This window comes from Rana temporaria, chromosome 5 (genome assembly GCF_905171775.1).
Source record: "Rana temporaria chromosome 5, aRanTem1.1, whole genome shotgun sequence".
NCBI classification, from domain to species: domain Eukaryota; kingdom Metazoa; phylum Chordata; class Amphibia; order Anura; family Ranidae; genus Rana; species Rana temporaria.
The window spans coordinates 60,306,193-60,323,729 of NC_053493.1; the positions used below are offsets into that span (position 1 = coordinate 60,306,193).

General features: G+C 41.3%; 1 protein-coding gene across 2 annotated transcripts in view; it reads right to left on the minus strand.

The window, feature by feature from the left end:
* LOC120940054 (integrin beta-1-A) overlaps nucleotides 1-17,537 on the minus strand; it is a 57,426-nt gene that overhangs the window by 23,670 nt on the left and 16,219 nt on the right. For both annotated transcript variants that reach the window (XM_040352635.1, XM_040352636.1), the window contains exons 2-10: nucleotides 12,027-12,093; nucleotides 9,620-9,705; nucleotides 8,369-8,585; nucleotides 8,105-8,275; nucleotides 2,884-3,122; nucleotides 2,441-2,596; nucleotides 913-1,008; nucleotides 688-777; nucleotides 434-574 (exon numbers count right to left, since the gene is read on the minus strand). In XM_040352635.1, the coding sequence (XP_040208569.1) occupies nucleotides 434-574; nucleotides 688-777; nucleotides 913-1,008; nucleotides 2,441-2,596; nucleotides 2,884-3,122; nucleotides 8,105-8,275; nucleotides 8,369-8,585; nucleotides 9,620-9,705; nucleotides 12,027-12,093 (1,263 nt within the window). The remainder of the gene's footprint in view (nucleotides 1-433; nucleotides 575-687; nucleotides 778-912; nucleotides 1,009-2,440; nucleotides 2,597-2,883; nucleotides 3,123-8,104; nucleotides 8,276-8,368; nucleotides 8,586-9,619; nucleotides 9,706-12,026; nucleotides 12,094-17,537) is intronic.

Consider the following 17,537-nt stretch of genomic DNA (forward strand, 5'->3'; position numbering starts at 1 on the left):
TTCAGGGGGAGGGGGGTGCAGATACCCGTCTAAGACAGGTATTTGCACCCACTTCCGGGAGTCCTCCTGCGGGTAGTTCGTCACTTCCGCCCACTTGGCTCCCAGAACACAATGGGGACCAGTGAGGACCGCGCAGCGCGAATCGCGCCGTAGGGAATCGGGGAGTGAACCCGGAACGCTTCACTTCCTGGTTCCCTCACTGAGGATGGCGGTGGGGGCAGCAGATAGACGAGCACTCGTCTTCTGCTGCAGACGTCGCTGGACTCCAGGACAGGTAAGTGTCCTAATATTAAAATTCAGCAGCTGCAGTATTTGTAGATGCTGGCTTTTAATAAAAAAAAAATATATATATATATTTATATTTAACGGGCGGAGCTCTGCTTGAAGAGAATAAAGTACATGCAGCATAAGCTTTAAACCTGCAAATTCTTACCTGATCACCCAGAGAGATATTGGAGCATTTCCTTCCATTTTCTCCTGTTCCGATCACTCCGTTCTTACAGAATGACTTATAATTGATTGTTACACCTTCTGGCAATTTGCTGTTTTCTAGAATAAGCTCTGAAGACAGTGACTGGATAAAAAAGAAAAACATTTTAGTTTTACATAATACCACAAAAGCTTTGAAAACAGGAAGCAGACAGAAGCCAAGATGGTTATCAGCCAAAGTCAGAAGTGTGCACTTACATTGTAGGAATCAATGATCAGCTGAATTACATTACTAGAGTTTGAAGACAAAGTTCCCACAGCTGATTTTGGGATGAGATTTTTCAGCTCCTAGAAAATGAGAACGAACACTTTAAAATGACTATTTATACAAAAGAACTATACTAATGGGGCAATTATCCAAAAAAAAAAAAAAAACACACAAACACCCCCCCCCCCCCCCCCCTCAAAAAATACTTGACATACCTTGTAAACAGCCTGAAATTCCACAGTAACGGCAAAAATTGTCTGTATGTTGTTTTCACTGAGCTTCTGGACCAAATGAGCGATTGACGGGTAGTCCTGTGAACATACATATGTAACAGTATTAAAGTATCTCCTATTTGGGCAACCGTATTGATTAATAGCGTGTAATATATATACACACACACATAGTCACATACATATGTAATTTTTCTCTGTCGCTATGCCCATGTGATTATAGGGAATGCTGCAAAGATCTAGAATTCAGACATTATAGACTTTCTCCACTGTTCACTTCCAAATAAGATCAGCTCTAGAAGTATCCAACTGTTCTCCCCTACCACAGACCTAAACATCACTGATGCCCGACCATATGATAGGCAGTAAGATTTTGGTAAGAAGTTTGAGCGCCATAAAAAGTCCATGGCCAGAACAAACAAGCTGCAGTAATCCTCACAACATATTGAAAAGAACAGGGAAAGGTTGCACTCTACAGTTGTGCACAGAACAGTAAAACTTACATTTTGCCTGGTCAATAGGAAGCTCATGGCAAAATTACATGGTACAGTGGAACCTCGGATTACGCGCATAATTCATTCCAGGAGAATGCTCGTAACCCAAAGTACTCGCATATCAAAAGCGAGTTTCCCCATTGAAGTCAATGGAAACGAAAAAAATAATATTCGTTCCGCAATGGACTTTAATGGCATGCAATACGGCCAGGGGCGGGGGCACGGGAGAGCCTCGGAAACAGCCGGAAAGACCCGAGGACAGTTCACCCGAACTGTCCTCTGGTCTTTCCGTGCATTTCCGAACGGCCCTGAATGGCTAGGCACCCCCCCCCCCCCCATCAGGTCAAATGTGGTACTGCACACCGCTTTGGCCTGAATCCTGCTTGTTTTGCGAAATTCGATTATTCGCCTTTGCAGCCCCTCGGCGGAAGTGGGACAGGAAGTCCCACTCCTCCTGAAGCCCCCCCCCCCCACAAAATGACATGCCAAACGTGGCATGTAAGGGGGCGAGGAGTGGATTAAGCGGAAGTTCCATTTTTGGGTGGAACGCCGCTTTAACCCCTACAGCGCCCCATAGTGGTTAACTCCTAAACTGCAATTGTCATTTTCACAGTAATCAATGCATTTTTATAGTACGACCACGCAATTGTCAGTTAAAGTGACGCAGTGCCGAATCGCAAAAAGGGGCCTGGTCCTCTACCTGCATATTGGTCCGGGTCTTAAGTGGATAAATAAGAAAACGTATTATGCATTGGAATTGCAGCTTTTTATATAGAAATGCTAATAAGTTTTGTATCTTATGCTTTGCTATGGGAATAGAGTTTATACGCCTTTAAAAAATAAAAATAAATCAGAAGTATTAGCTTCACAATATCTTTTATAGATACAGAGCAAGAAGAAATACAGCCAATTTTTATAATATTTATAATTAAACTCTTACAAATAAAGGCTCCAACTTATCAGCATACTATAAAAGGAATTAAAATGATCAAAAAGCACAAAGACATTTGCAGACTCACATAATAATGGCTCATTGTGTACATATTGTCTTGCATGTGACATTTTCCATCATTTGGCAGAACGATTCCTCCTAACTTGCCATCACCAGCAAAATGAAAGCCAGCATCCGTAGAAAACACCAACAAGCGTGTGACATTCCTCCATCCAATGTGATCCTAAAATGGAGGACATTATTTTCAGGTCAGAAAAAAGCAATGTGTTTGGTGTATTTATCGGTTTTGATAAACGCAATGAAAAGCATTTTGTTATCATACCAAAAGGAAGAAAGTGCAGAACAATGGTATGGTGTTCACACACACACACGCGGAAGGGTTGAAAGCATTTAGAGCAACAGTGGATTTATCCTTCAAAACATTATGTGTTATATAGTGGTGGGTCACCTTTATAAAACATATGTAAAGGGCATAAATGGGGTGCACTATACACTTTCTTTAGTACTTACACCACACACAGCGACTTGCATGATGGCATCAAATCCACCTTCTGGGGAATCCAAATTACCAGAGATCTGCTGCTTGCCTACTAGATCATTGAAAAGGTTTCCATTACTTGTGAGGCTGAGTACATTCTTGTAACTGAACGGACTGGTACAATTCTGTTCGGCGGTGCACGGGTTTATGAGTTTAGCAGGAGTAGTACTAATATATGGCATGACTGTCTTCTCTACAAATGACCCGAAACCTGAAGCAAAAAACAGACAATATAAAATGTAGTACATTTCAAACATACAAAAGGGCAACTTGCACCGAACAAAACAAGCTAAATCCCCCAAATCCAAAAAGGTCAGAAGTTGTGTAAAATCTACATAAAAAAGGGATTGCAATTGTTTGCAAATCTCATAAATCCATATTTTATTCACAACAGAAAACATAAAAGTGTAATTTGGAAACTGGAAAGATGGAACAGGGCAACAAAAAGCTGGCAAAGTAAGCGGCACTTAACCACTTAAGCCCCGGACAATTTTGCAGCTAAAGAACCAGGCCACTTTTTTGCGATTCGGCACTGCGTCACTTTAACTGACAATTGCGCGGTCGTGCGACGTGGCTCCCAAACAAAATTGACGTCCTTTTTTCCCCACAAATAGAGCTCTCTTTGTGGTATTTGATCACTTCTGCGGATTTTTTTGCTCTATAAACAAAAATAGAGTGACAATTTTGAAGAAAAAAAAAAAAATAAGAAAATAAAAAAAATAAAAAAAAAGCAATATTTTTTACTTTTTGCCATAATAAATATCCTCAAAAATAAAATATTTATAAACCCCCCCCCCACTCAGTTTAGGCCGATACGTATTCCAAGTTTTTTTTTTTTTTTTTAAATATCATAATACGCGTTTTATTGGTTTGTGCAAAAGTTATAGCGTTTACAAAATAGGGGATAGTTTTATGGATATATATATATATATATTTTACTAGTAATGGTGGCAATCTGATTTTTTTTCGTGACTGCGATCAATGCTAAAAAAATGCACTGTACTGTGAAAATGACACTGGCAGTGAATGGGGTTAACCACTAGGTCGCGCTGTAGGGGTTAAGTGTTTCTCCGAAAATCTGGAGAAATTTCTGTGCACAAGGGACACGTTTGAAACACAAAATTGGATGCCTGTGAGCTTCAGGCCGTCAGACGGCACGGTGTTAAAAACAGAAATGATTCTGTGATGGACATCGCTGCATGGGCTCAGGAATACTTAACTGTCTGAACACAGTTCTCCATGCCATCCAAAAATGCAGGTTAGAGCTCAATCATGGAAAGAAGAAGCCATATTTGAACATGATCCAGAAATGTTGTCTTCTCTGGGGAAAAGCTCAATTAAAATTGTCTGTTGCAAAGTGGAAAACGGTTCTGTGGTCAGACGAATCAAAAGTTGACATTTTTGGCAACCATGGGCGCCGCATTCTCCAGACTAAAGAGGAGAGGGACCCTCTGGCTTTCCATCAACGATCAGTTAAAAAACCTGCATCCCTGATGTTATGGGGTACATTAGTACGTATGGAATGGGCATCTTGCATATCTGGAAAGGCCCCATTAATGCTGAAAAATATATCCAGACTGTCTTTTTTCAGGGAAGGCCTTGCATATTTCAGCAGGACAATGATAAACTGCATACTGCATCTATGACAACAGTATGGCTTCGCAGAAGAGTCAAAAGCTGACCTGCGGCCAAGTCAAGACCTTTCACCAATTGAAAATATTTGGCACATCTTGAAATGAAAAATATGACAAAGAAGACCCAGGACTGTTGAGCATTTAGAATCTTACATCAGGCAAAAACAAATGGGACAATATTCCTCTCTCAAAACTCCAGCAACTGGTCTCCTCAGTTCCAGACATTTACAGAGCGTTGGTAAAAGGAGGAGGGGATGCCACACTGTGGTAAACGTGGCCTTGTCCCCACTTCTTTGAGATATGTTGCTGCCCTCAATTTCAAAATTACCTTATTTCCTTATTCATTTTCTCAATTTAAACATTTGATATGTTTTCTATTTCCTATTGTGAACAATGGGTTTATGAGATTTGCAAATCATTGCATTCTGTTTTTATGTAGATTTTAAACAACATCCCAATGGTTTTAGAATTGGGGTTGTATTTATGAGAATGTTGAACTCGTCTCATCTCACGCACAAAGCATGACTGTTGAAAATTGTAAAGTCAAATACTGCAGTTTCTTTGCTCTGTACAGCAACACAAGTGTACTGTATACCAATTGTTTCAAAATAGCCCTAAGGGTCTGCTCACACTTGTCCCCTTTCCTGCAGTCAAAGGAAAATGCATTTCACATGAAGTCCCCATTCATTGGTTTGTGGTTAGATCCACAGCACTGCCGTTTCTTAAAATGTCGGCCCTGCTACATTTTTGTCAATTTACACGCATTAATGAAGGGCTGTTAATATAAAATATTTGATGTCTAGATTTGTTTTTTTAATCTATACATATACCGTTTCAATTGGCCCATATTCTGAAAAAAAAAAAATATGAGATAGATCGATATTGATAGAGATAGAGATATACAGGGAGTGCAGAATTATTAGGCAAGTTGTATTTTTGAGGATTTTATTATTGAACAACAACCATGTTCTCAATGAACCCAAAAAACTCATTAATATCAAAGCTGAATATTTTTGGAAGTAGTTTTTAGTTTTAGCTATTTTAGGGGGATATCTGTGTGTGCAGGTGACTATTACTGTGCATAATTATTAGGCAACTTAACAAAAAAAAAAATATATACCCATTTCAATTATTTATTTTTACCAGTGAAACCAATATAACATCTCAACATTCACAAATATACATTTCTGACATTCAAAAACAAAACAAAAACAAATCAGTGACCAATATAGCCACCTTTCTTTGCAAGGACACTCAAAAGCCTGCCATCCATGGATTCTGTCAGTGTTTTGATCTGTTCACCATCAACATTGCGTGCAGCAGCAACCACAGCCTCCCAGACACTGTTCAGAGAGGTGTACTGTTTTCCCTCCTTGTAAATCTCACATTTGATGATGGACCACATGTTCTCAATGGGGTTTAGATCAGGTGAACAAGGAGGCCATGTCATTAGTTTTTCTTCTTTTATACCCTTTCTTGCCAGCCACGCTGTGGAGTACTTGGACGCGTGTGATGGAGCATTGTCCTGCATGAAAATCATGTTTTTCTTGAAGGATGCAGACTTCTTCCTGTACCACTGCTTGAAGAAGGTGTTTTCCAGAAACTGGCAGTAGGACTGGGAGTTGAGCTTGACTCCATCCTCAACCCGAAAAGGCCCCACAAGCTCATCTTTGATGATACCAGCCCAAACCAGTACTCCACCTCCACCTTGCTGGCGTCTGAGTCGGACTGGAGCTCTCTGCCCTTTACCAATCCAGCCATGGGCCGATCCATCTGGCCCATCAAGACTCACTCTCATTTCATCAGTCCATAAAACCTTAGAAAAATCAGTCTTGAGATATTTCTTGGCCCAGTCTTGACGTTTCAGCTTGTGTGTCTTGTTCAGTGGTGGTCGTCTTTCAGCCTTTCTTACCTTGGCCATGTCTCTGAGTATTGCACACCTTGTGCTTTTGGGCACTCCAGTGATGTTGCAGCTCTGAAATATGGCCAAACTGGTGGCAAGTGGCATCTTGGCAGCTGCACGCTTGACTTTTCTCAGTTCATGGGCAGTTATTTTGCGCCTTGGTTTTTCCACACGCTTCTTGCGACCCTGTTGACTATTTTGAATGAAACGCTTGATTGTTCGATGATCACGCTTCAGAAGCTTTGCAATTTTAAGAGTGCTGCATCCCTCTGCAAGATATCTCACTATTTTTGACTTTTCTGAGCCTGTCAAGTCCTTCTTTTGACCCATTTTGCCAAAGAAAAGGAAGTTGACTAATAATTATGCACACCTGATATAGGGTGTTGATGTCATTAGACCACACACCTTCTCATTACAGAGATGCACATCACCTAATATGCTTAATTGGTAGTAGGCTTTCGAGGCTATACAGCTTGGAGTAAGACAACATGCATAAAGAGGATGATGTGGTCAAAATACTCATTTTCCTAATAATTCTGCACTCCCTGTATATATACACACCTTCAAATAATATATACATCATGCATGCAAGTATACATGTGCAATTTTATAATATATATTATACATACATACATACATACATACATACATACACACACACACCCCCCTAAATATGCAATACAAGTGCAAACAGATCCCCAACACCTCTAAAACCACGCACAGCAATTACTGCAACAGTTTCTTTCTGCAACCTTTGAAATATTGCCTGGTACAATGCCGTTGCTGGCGTTTAAAGTTCTTGCATTAAAAAGGGATTCTAAAGGCCAATTTCTTATTTTCTAAAAATAACGTGCCATACCTACCAGCCAATGAGGTAAGAGCTGCTGCTCTTGTGCACAACACTGGATCGAGACTGGGCTCAGGCAAGTATTTAGGGAGGGGGGGGGGGGTGCAGAAGGTTTTTTCACCTTAATGCATAGAATGCAAAAAAAAAAAAAAAAGGTAAAAACAAAAAAGAAGAAGAGTTTGCCTTTAGAACCACTTTAAGGTGAAAAACATTTAGCCACTTGCTGTGCACCCCAAATACTTACCCGAATCCTGTATCGATCAAGCACTGTGCCCGTCTGCTAGTCATCTCTCCCCTTGCTGTCCTCTCACAAGCTTGGCTGAATACTCAAACATCCAGGATGAGAGACAGGATAAACTTTAAAAATGTGTTTTATTGTGGCGATTTGCAATTGTCACTTAGCGGTCGCATGAATGCGCATTGAGTGACTGCATTTAGCTGCAAACCAAACAAACATGTATAATCAAGGGCTGCATACCTATCCTTTGGGGGGGTTGTTAACTTTTAAATGTTTAACCCTTTTGCTGCCACTGATGTTTGTGCGTCATGTATGCGCACCAGCACACCCTAAATGTGTGAAAATCGGACAAGCCAACCTGTCAGGTGGAAGTGATCCTCGCACCCCCAGTAGTGCTAATGAAACACGATCTGTAATCCAGTCATTTAAAAAAAGAGGTCAGACATCAGAACACAAAATATCATACCTTTAAGTCCCCCCCCCCCCAAGTGATAAAAAAAAAAAGTCTGGAAAAATTAAGGGTTTGTGTTCATCTCTTCTATAACAAGCCCTTTGATGCAACTTCTCTTACCTATCCTGAAATCTGAAGTAATTTGTTCCATTTCTCTCATGAGAGCTGTACCAAGGCTTTTTACATTCTCTAAATCATCTTTCATGGAATATGACAGGTCCATAAGATAATACAAGTCAATAGGATAATCTTCTGCTCTTCTGAATGTTAAATTAAATGTCTGGGGCTCTCCTATACAAAAGAAACAAAATATATTAGAGAATCCACAAGACACAGCTTATACGGTACACAGAAACCCACTATGCTCAGAACGCATGTCCGCACCTGATCTCAGTTCAAATTTTAACTGCTGGGGTCTGATCTGTGTAATTTTGGAGGGGTCCATACGCTCTCCTTTGGCCTTATTCGTTATTGGATTGTCCTTTAGCTTTTCCTTGCTTCCTCTGGGATTCTGAATGTGTTCCTCCAAACAGCCCTTAGTTTTTAATGCAGCAAGGTCATCACAGCGTGCAGATGTGGGTTCACCTTCTTGCAAAAAATCCTAAAATTAAGAATAAGGTAGAAAGATTAAAATGCATGAAATTAAAATATGAATTATGCCATTATTTTTCTTGGTTTAACTGTCAGTCACTAACTAAATCAGAAACAGACACATTTCAGACAGTCATGGGTTCAATATACAGAAGACTTAAAAACCCAAATAAAAGCTGAAATAACCATTTGGAAATGTGTCCATATACTGTATATGGGAGTTCGAAGATCAATACAGTGAGGAGAAAAACTTAATCATGTCAGCATACACGTGACAGTCAGAAATGTTTCTATGACCTTTCTCTGCGATACCATTCATGGCCTTGTGCATTAGTCAGCCAAAATAATAGTAACAAAAAGGTTTGCTTGTTTGGGAGGAGAAGGATGCAGAATTATAGGCAACTGTTATAAAGGTCACACCAGAAAGGTTAGAGTCTAAATTTTTGTTGACCCACTGACCGGGTCCATTTTAACAAACGTCCCGTACACTATACTTAGACGGTCACATGTTATTCCCAGACCCCCTATAAATACTGTACAACAACCAAGATCCCTCACATGCCTAAAACAGCCACACATTTGCCAGCATTACAGATATAAAGCTGATGCAGACAGACAATCATTCAAGACATCCCCTCCTTGAATAAACGTTGGTTTTGTAGCAATGCCCACAACCTAGAAGAAGAGGTAGCCCTTTACAATATGCATTATTATTATTATTATTATTATTCGTATTTTCAAAATGAGTCCATAAAGATCCACTATAAAATGGCCAAGTAATTATTTTCATGAAATAGTTTTACAGCAATGTGTTTTTCTGCCTATTTGTACATCCTCCATGATCTCCAGAACCTCCAGAGAAGGCAGAGAGCAATAGAAAATACTTTTCCAAGTTAAAATACATAGTATGTCATTTTTTAGGTTAGTGTCACCTCCCAGTTTTGTTTTTCTAAATACCCCTACAACAAATTCAATAGTAAATATGTAGTTGCACTATTATATATGCCTTTTGGATACCACAAACCGTTAATCATCCAAACTTACCACTTTTGTGCACCACCCACAATTTGGTCCAGCTTGTATACATTCTCCACAAGATTTGGCATTAGCTTTTAAACACTCCGTTCCACCTAAAAAAAATAAAATAATAGTTACCCTGACATTATCAGTCCAAGTAAATTCAATTTCAGTCTCATGCTAGTTTAAGACAAGAGCTTTCCAAAAGCCACACTTATTTTTTATACAGTCTCCCTCTAATGCAATAAGTTAACACTTTTAAAAATGTGCATTTTTTGGATATAAAATTACTTTAAAAATATAGAAGATTTGTTTTTTTAATCTCGTACAATAGTTGAGTAAATGTTCATCAAATCTACATTTTCAGGAAGAAACACTAAAATAAAATTGTATTGCGCACAAACGAAATTTAAATTACCATTTTTTTTGTACAAAATTTAAGATGAGATGTGTCAAGCCTCAAAACTGTGTGCATACACAAAGTCTTCTTCCCGATCTTACTGCCATTCAGAGTTCTGTGAACAGGAAAACTAAACGTGCCTACAATCTTTGAAGCTGCCAGCTTGTAGTTCTCAATGCACTACCAGGGCACTGTTGAGCGCTCTGGGTAGTTCATGGATGCTCTCCGTCAGTGTGCAACTGCCTGTATCAGGTACATTACAAACAGACAGCTTTCTGCCTGGCACCTGTAATCTACATGCTCCTAATGAAAAATAAACAAATATTTTTTTTTATAAAGAGGGGGGGGGGGGGGATCCGCTCTTAGGAGTATGTAACGGTAAGCTGCTGCCTCCCTGGCGGGCCTCAAAGAGACCTGGAAATAGCAGGAAAAAGTGAAGGGATGGTGGCGCTGCTTTTGCTTAATAGTGAGTTCCACAAGATGTCCTATATAATGTGAAATATTTGTAGGGGAGCTTCAATTGTTAGGAGGGACCAATAGAGATGGGTCTCCTAAACCTACACACTGTTGCGTCCAAGAATATATATATATATCCAATTAAAAATGAGAAGACAGAGAAGACAACTGTCTTCTCATTTTTAATTGGATATATATATTCTTTCACCGGAAGAACCAATACACCATTGGGTCACCAGTGTTTATCACAAGCAATAATAGAGGGCAGCACCTGCACACTTGGACGCAACAGTGTGTAGGTTTAGGAGACCCATCTCTATTGGTCCCTCCTAACAATTGAAGCTCCCCTACAAATATTTCACATTATATAGGACATCTTGTGGAACTCACTATTAAGCAAAAGCAGCGCCACCAAATATTTATTTTTACCTGCACAAGGGTGTTATTTTTCATTTCCCCACATCACAAGGCATCCATGCGATCTGCTGTGGTTGCCAATGTTATTGAAAAATGCAGTGCGACTGCCAGAATTGCATTACACCCATGTCATTCAGGGGAAAAAAGGTGTGCTGTGCCATTTTGGCAGATATTGCTTTGCAGACATTGCATGTGATGTGCACAGGAATACGATGCGATTCCTGTGAGAATCACATGTAGTGCTCCACACACACACACACACACACACACCAGTGTGAACCTAGACTTAGACTGGATTCACACCTATGCATTTTTTTGTGCTTTTTGCATTTTGCAGATTTTCACTACAGAAAGTGTTCCATAGAAATCCATGTTCAATGGGCTGTAGTGCAAATCTGCAAAAAGCACTACAAAAGCAAAGGTGTGAATCCAGCCTTAAAGCGGGAGTTCAACCAATTCCTTTTTTTTCCCCCTTAGCTTCCTGCTCGTTCGGTCTAGGGGAATCGGCTATTTGTATTAAAATATGATCCGTACTTACCCGTTTACGAGATGCATCTTCTCCGCCACTTTCGGGTATGGGCTGCGGGAATGGGCGTTCCTTCTTGATTGACAGTCTTCCGAGAGGCTTCCGACGGTCGCATCCATCGCGTCACTCGTAGCCGAAAGAAGCCGAACGTCGGTGCGGCTCTATACTGCGCACCGACGTTCGGCTTCTTTCGGAAAATCGTGACGCGATGGATGCGACCGTCGGAAGCCTCTCGGAAGACTGTCAATCAAGAAGGAACGCCCATTCCCGCAGCCCATACCCGAAAGTGGCGGAGAAGATGCATCTCGTAAACGGGTAAGTACGGATCATATTTTAAAACAAATAGCCGATTCCCCTAGACAAAACGAGCATAAAGCGAAGGGGAAAATGTGTAAGGTATGGGTACCTCCGCTTTAAGGTTACATCCTGAGCTGATAACTGCTGCGTCATCCACTAGTGCAATTGAGAAAATAAAAATAAAATCTAATTCAGTCACAATAAAAATGATTAAATATATGAGTGACCATAATTTTCAAAAAAGAAAAATGTGCCTGACATAAAAGCATTTTCACAGAAGGCAAGGTAAAGCATTAAAATCTTTGGTGGTTGCAGAGAAAAAAAAAAGTCATACTCACTTTGCTGAGCATTGCTGTATAAAAGTGAACCGAGACACAGCCCCACGAAGATGAGTTTATACGCCATCTGTAAGATAACAGAATTCTTTCATTATTGGATGCATTGCTGAAAGGTCTCAAACTATCCATACATCAGTCAAATTTGCCAACGATTTGATCTTTTGGATTAACAACACACTGTATACCAATAACTGTTTAACACGAGGGTCCACCTAAACTATTTCCAGGCTTTTATTACTGGCAAGAAAGCGAGCGTTTCACGGCTCTCTATGATCATCTGTAAGATCCTTAACTGCACAAACTTGGATCAAATATTACCAAAAAATAAATAAAAACCAAACATGGAGATGTGACAGCTTTTAAAACACACAGGTTACTGAGAAAGGTACATACCGTATATACTCGAGTATAAGCCACGTTTTTCAGCAAATTTTTTGTGCTGAAAAGGCCCCCCTCGGCTTATACTCGAGTCACCTTTTTGCACCTGATCTTCCGGATTTCGGGGACTCGGTACTGACCGGTTATAGATCAAACTTGGCACACATGTAGCCCCACTCTTCCTCTACAAGCATGCAAAGTTTGTTGTCCAGGGGACCTACAGCCGGGGAGCACCGATTTTTCAAAAACCAGGCAACCCTTCTATAGACTCCCATGTTAAAAATGGTAATTTCTCCAGTGAAGTTGGGGACCCGGATCTTGGCACACGTGTAGCCCCATTTCTCCTCTACAAGTGTGCAAAGTTTGTTGTCTGGGGGACCTACGGCTGGGGAGCACCAATTTTTAAAAAAGGGCACCCCTTCCATAGACTCCCATGTTAAACGTCAGTCTAGTCATGGACACAGTGAGGCATGCAGATGGACACCCTAGGCTTATACTCGAGTCAATAAGTTTTCCCAGTTTGTGGTAAAATTAGGTGGGTCGGCTTATACTTGAGTATATACGGTATATTTAGGCTTAACATGTGAGAGATGTTGCAACTTTAGGGTCACTTTAACGTTATACTTTTACAGGACAGTTTTTTTTAGAAATGCAACAGGGTTGCTTTAATAAAAGTGCCTCCATAAGCTGTACCTTCCCCTTTTTTCCAGCAAAAGATTAAAGTCTAACCTAGCAGCGTTATTCAAATGATGCAATACTACATCTCACACCTTTTACATGTTTGTTGTAGCGACACAATTCTTGATTACCAGTTCCCCATTTTTGGTAATCCTAAAACTAGATGTGTTGCAGACCCATGCCAGCCATATAAATAAGCTCTGAAAAATTCAGCGCTCCCTGAGTAACAGCCTGGAAGACGAGCAACGTATCTGAGGAGTGGAGCCGTGGCCAGATTCCTGAACTACAATGTTTCCATATATGGGCCGGCCTTTGCCTCTATAACAAACACTCCTCTGGGCTGGCTACACCGACACCATTACACTGAGCTCTTCCTCTCGCAGTTCAGAACAACCAGACTTGTGCACTACATTCACATCACAACAAAGAAACAAGCCAGGAAACTATCAGCCAGACACTGCTTAGAGGCCAATGCATCACACATCTTTCATCATTTTATCTTAAAAGAAAAACAAAGTTACTTGTGGCAAAGCTTACAAACTTAAAAAAAAGAAAGAAAAAAAAAGTTGCACAGAAATAGATTTTTTCTTTTTAGAAAAGTACCAGGACATCCACAAAGCACATGGCGGGGGTCCTTTTTTTGTTTTTCATTGAATGTCATAGAAAACTGGTATTGCAGCACAATCTACTGTATAACAAAGAATGGAGAGCAATACACTATTATAAAGTTATAAATCCAATAACATTTTGCTGACAGTTTAGCTTCCTCACCCTGGATCTCAGTTAGAACTCTGTTATGCTGCCAAATAAGCAGGGACATCACCCACCAGCAGGTTCTGCAGCACAGATCTATAGCTGCTTATTTAAAGAAATATGTAGTTGGTTTAAACAGCTACAAGTCGCAGTGTGCCATGATGACCATCAGCAGCTGCATTGGTAGAGCATACCAAGAAGTCGCGATTCTGCCTCTACCATTATCCGCACAGCGGCTGAGCCACAAATCACTGGACTTGCTGTGACCTTCAACTGACTGCCATTAAAGTTTTTTTTTCCCCATTCAACCAGCAAAAACTCAGATACCCACATCCATTCACATGATAAATGGATGCAGGGATCAACCCCGCTATTCTATTGTATTCTGACAGCAGAGTCTGCGCCCCCCAGAATATACATTGGCTGCAAGTGCTCATCAAATTCTGTTCAACACAAACCAGTTATTAAACCAAATTCTGATTAACAGAGGGGAGTACAAATATACCGACACTTGGCAAGTTCCTCTGAACATGTATATCCAAGTTTTAAAAGAGAAGTGCATTTTTTTTTTTTTTGGAGCACATGGCTGTGGAGGGGGCGGGAGAGGCTGGCACAGGCTCTCTGAGAGGTTGAGCCAGGTGCCCCTCCAGGGTTGTGGGTGGATACTGACCATATTGTCAGGATTAGGGTTGTACCGATACCAGTATCGGTATCGGGACCGATATCGAGTATTAGCGGGAGTACTCCTACTACCGCTAATACCGCCGATGCTAAAATAGAATACCCCCCGCCATCACCGCGGGGAACATTTCAGTCAGCTTTAGTTTGAATAGCCGTTTTCCCCCGCCGCGCATAGACACTCCCCCTTGGACGGATCTGTCCAATCGCGAGCAAGGGGGAGTGTCTCTATAAACAGCGCGGCGGGGAAAACAGCTATTCAAACGAAAGCTGACTGATATGTTCCCAGCGCGGTGATTAACGCAGCGGCGGCCTCATAACAGTAGGTACGGGGGACATGGCTGGATATACGGGGGACATGGCTGCATGTGGGGGGGGGGAACGTGGCTGCATGTGGGGGGACGGGGACGTGGCTGCATGTGGGGGGACATTGACTGCTGAAAACTAGTCACAGGAGTGCAGAACAAACTGCTCGTTTGGCTGTACTTCGCCTTAAGCTGCAATCACACCTTTTAGCATTTTTAAATCCCAGGCAAAATCACTGCAATTATGCTCATGGTTTTAAAACGCACATTTCTGAATGCAGCCTAAAGGGAGGAAGATATAAACCCCTGAAAAATTGTACTATCTGTGCCCCAGAAGCAGGAAGCAAGAGAAAATCCAAGCCTGTGACGGAATTCCCGATGTTCTGTCAGATCAGCGAACAGAAGTGATGTTCCGTCAGACGACTGACCAAAAATACTCACTGTGCATGTATTTCACCACCATCAGGTTTACTAATATGACAGCGGACATCTAGTTACACCCAACCAAGTCTTGAATTTTATACTCAATACATCAATAAAGTGAACCTATATACTTATATACAGTATTTTGAAACCCGTGAGATGTGTTTTGATGTTACATTTTTAAACCAAGCAGTTAGAAGGTGGCGATCGCCATCTTGGTACACCTCGCACTGCTCAGCACCCCTATTGCGAACTTTATTGCTAGAATGAGTGTGAAATTCAAGACTTAGCTGGGTGTAACAAGATGTTCGCTTCTGACTGCAGATTAACAAACCTGCTACCGGTAGAACGCATGCGCAGGGAGTATTTTTGGTCCAGAACGTCACTTCTTTTCACCAATCTGACGGGTTTAATAATCTAACAGAACACTGGAACTATAGTCTCCATTGGATGATTTTCCCTAGGTTTTGTTCTGGTGACAACCTAAAATGTTGTATTTTCTTTCACGGATAACAGTAAACAGGACAAATAGAGAAGGTGCATCTCCACGGCAATGATACCGACAGCAACAGGTGTCCTAATCCCTCTCCAATCTAACCAAAACAAAAATAATTGCCTTTAACTATACTTTCAATTATCCCTAGCAACAAACATAGAATAATCTGCAGCTGCTACAAAAAGCTTAAGGCCCCTTTCCCAGGGCCTGGTCTGATATACTGTATAAGCAGAGGATACACAAAACAGACCCCGTTCTGCTGACTCTGAATAAAACTATGCAATAAATTATTTTTTTAGTTGCATCTAAAAGCCAGAGTTTCCTGGAGCCATATTAGATCTACGGGTGGTCAGACCATTTCCATTTTGTAATTGGATGTACATGGACCCAAGTTCATTTACATGAAGCTGTCCAGAGACTAACAAGGATCAGGTCCACCAGAAATACTTACAGCCAGACCCGATAGACATGCCCATGTGAGAGATACAAGCAACTAAAAATTATTCTACTTAAACATTTTAGGTCACGTTTATTTTCTTCTAAACTGTGTTGCTAATAAAAAGGTTACTAAAAGGTATTTTTATGTTACAATGCATCTGATGTGCGTTTCTGTAAATGTATTTTTTTCTTTCCACCCATTCATTTACTTCCTTATTCATGCATACAAAAAAAAAAAAAAAGTACAAACCCTTAAAAGGAGTTGTGTTTTTTTTCACCTTAATGCATCCCAAGTATTAATGTGAAAAAAATAAAAATAAAAAAAAATTGTCACTGACCAGCCCCCTCCCCATTTTACACACCTGAGCCCATTCGTTCCCTCGGGGGAGATGCACTCTTCCTCTCCGCCCGGGGTTCTCGGCTTGATTGGATAGATTGATAGCAGTGCAGTGATCGGCTCCCACTGCTGTCAATCAAATCCAATGAATCAGGCGCCACGGGGCGGGCCGAGTACAGCATTCTGTGTCTATGGACTCAAAATGCTGGACTTGGGAGCGCGTCCGCAAGGTAACACCCCTGGGAGAGCGCTTTTTCCAGGGGGTTTACCGTTGCGAGGAGCCGCAAGCGCCGTTGGGGGACCCCAGAAAATGATGATCGGGGCCATACTGTGCAAAATGTACTGCACAGTGGGGTCAGTCTCTCTCAAAAAGTTTTTTTTACAACCCCTTAAACACTAGACACACTAAGCCCCCAAGTGCTCATGAATTTCAATGGTCAGAATAAATTACTATTCTGGCCAACGAAATGAACGAACACCCAAAGGCATCTGAAAAACACAGCTTTAGGCCCGTTTTTAACTCTTCTGTCAGGAGAAAAGCTTCAAGATTAGTGAGGCCTAAGAGCCGGTTCACACTGGGGCGGCACGACTTCGGGGGCGGCACGACTTCGGGGGCGACTCGGCAAGGCGTCCTTAAGACGACTTTTGAGGCGACTTGCAAAATGACTTCTGTATAGAAGTCAATGCAAGTCGCCCCCGAAGTCGTAAAAGAACCTTTTTCTAAGTCGGAGCAACTTGCGTCGCTCCTATAGAATGGGACGCGACTTGTCAGGCGGCTGAGTCGCCTGACAAGGCGCCCCAGTGTGAACCGGCTCTAAGGGAAACAAACCTACATATGATACAGAACAGCCCTTATAACTAAGCATTGTGTATCAAAGACTAGTATTCACTTTTAAAATAATACTGCATGTTATACAAGGGCCATAGTGAGTAAATCATGATGCCACATCTACAAGATGCAATGCTGCCCACACAGTGTAATCATTATGGCTGCAGAATAAGGGTCCTTTCACCTGGCGGACTCC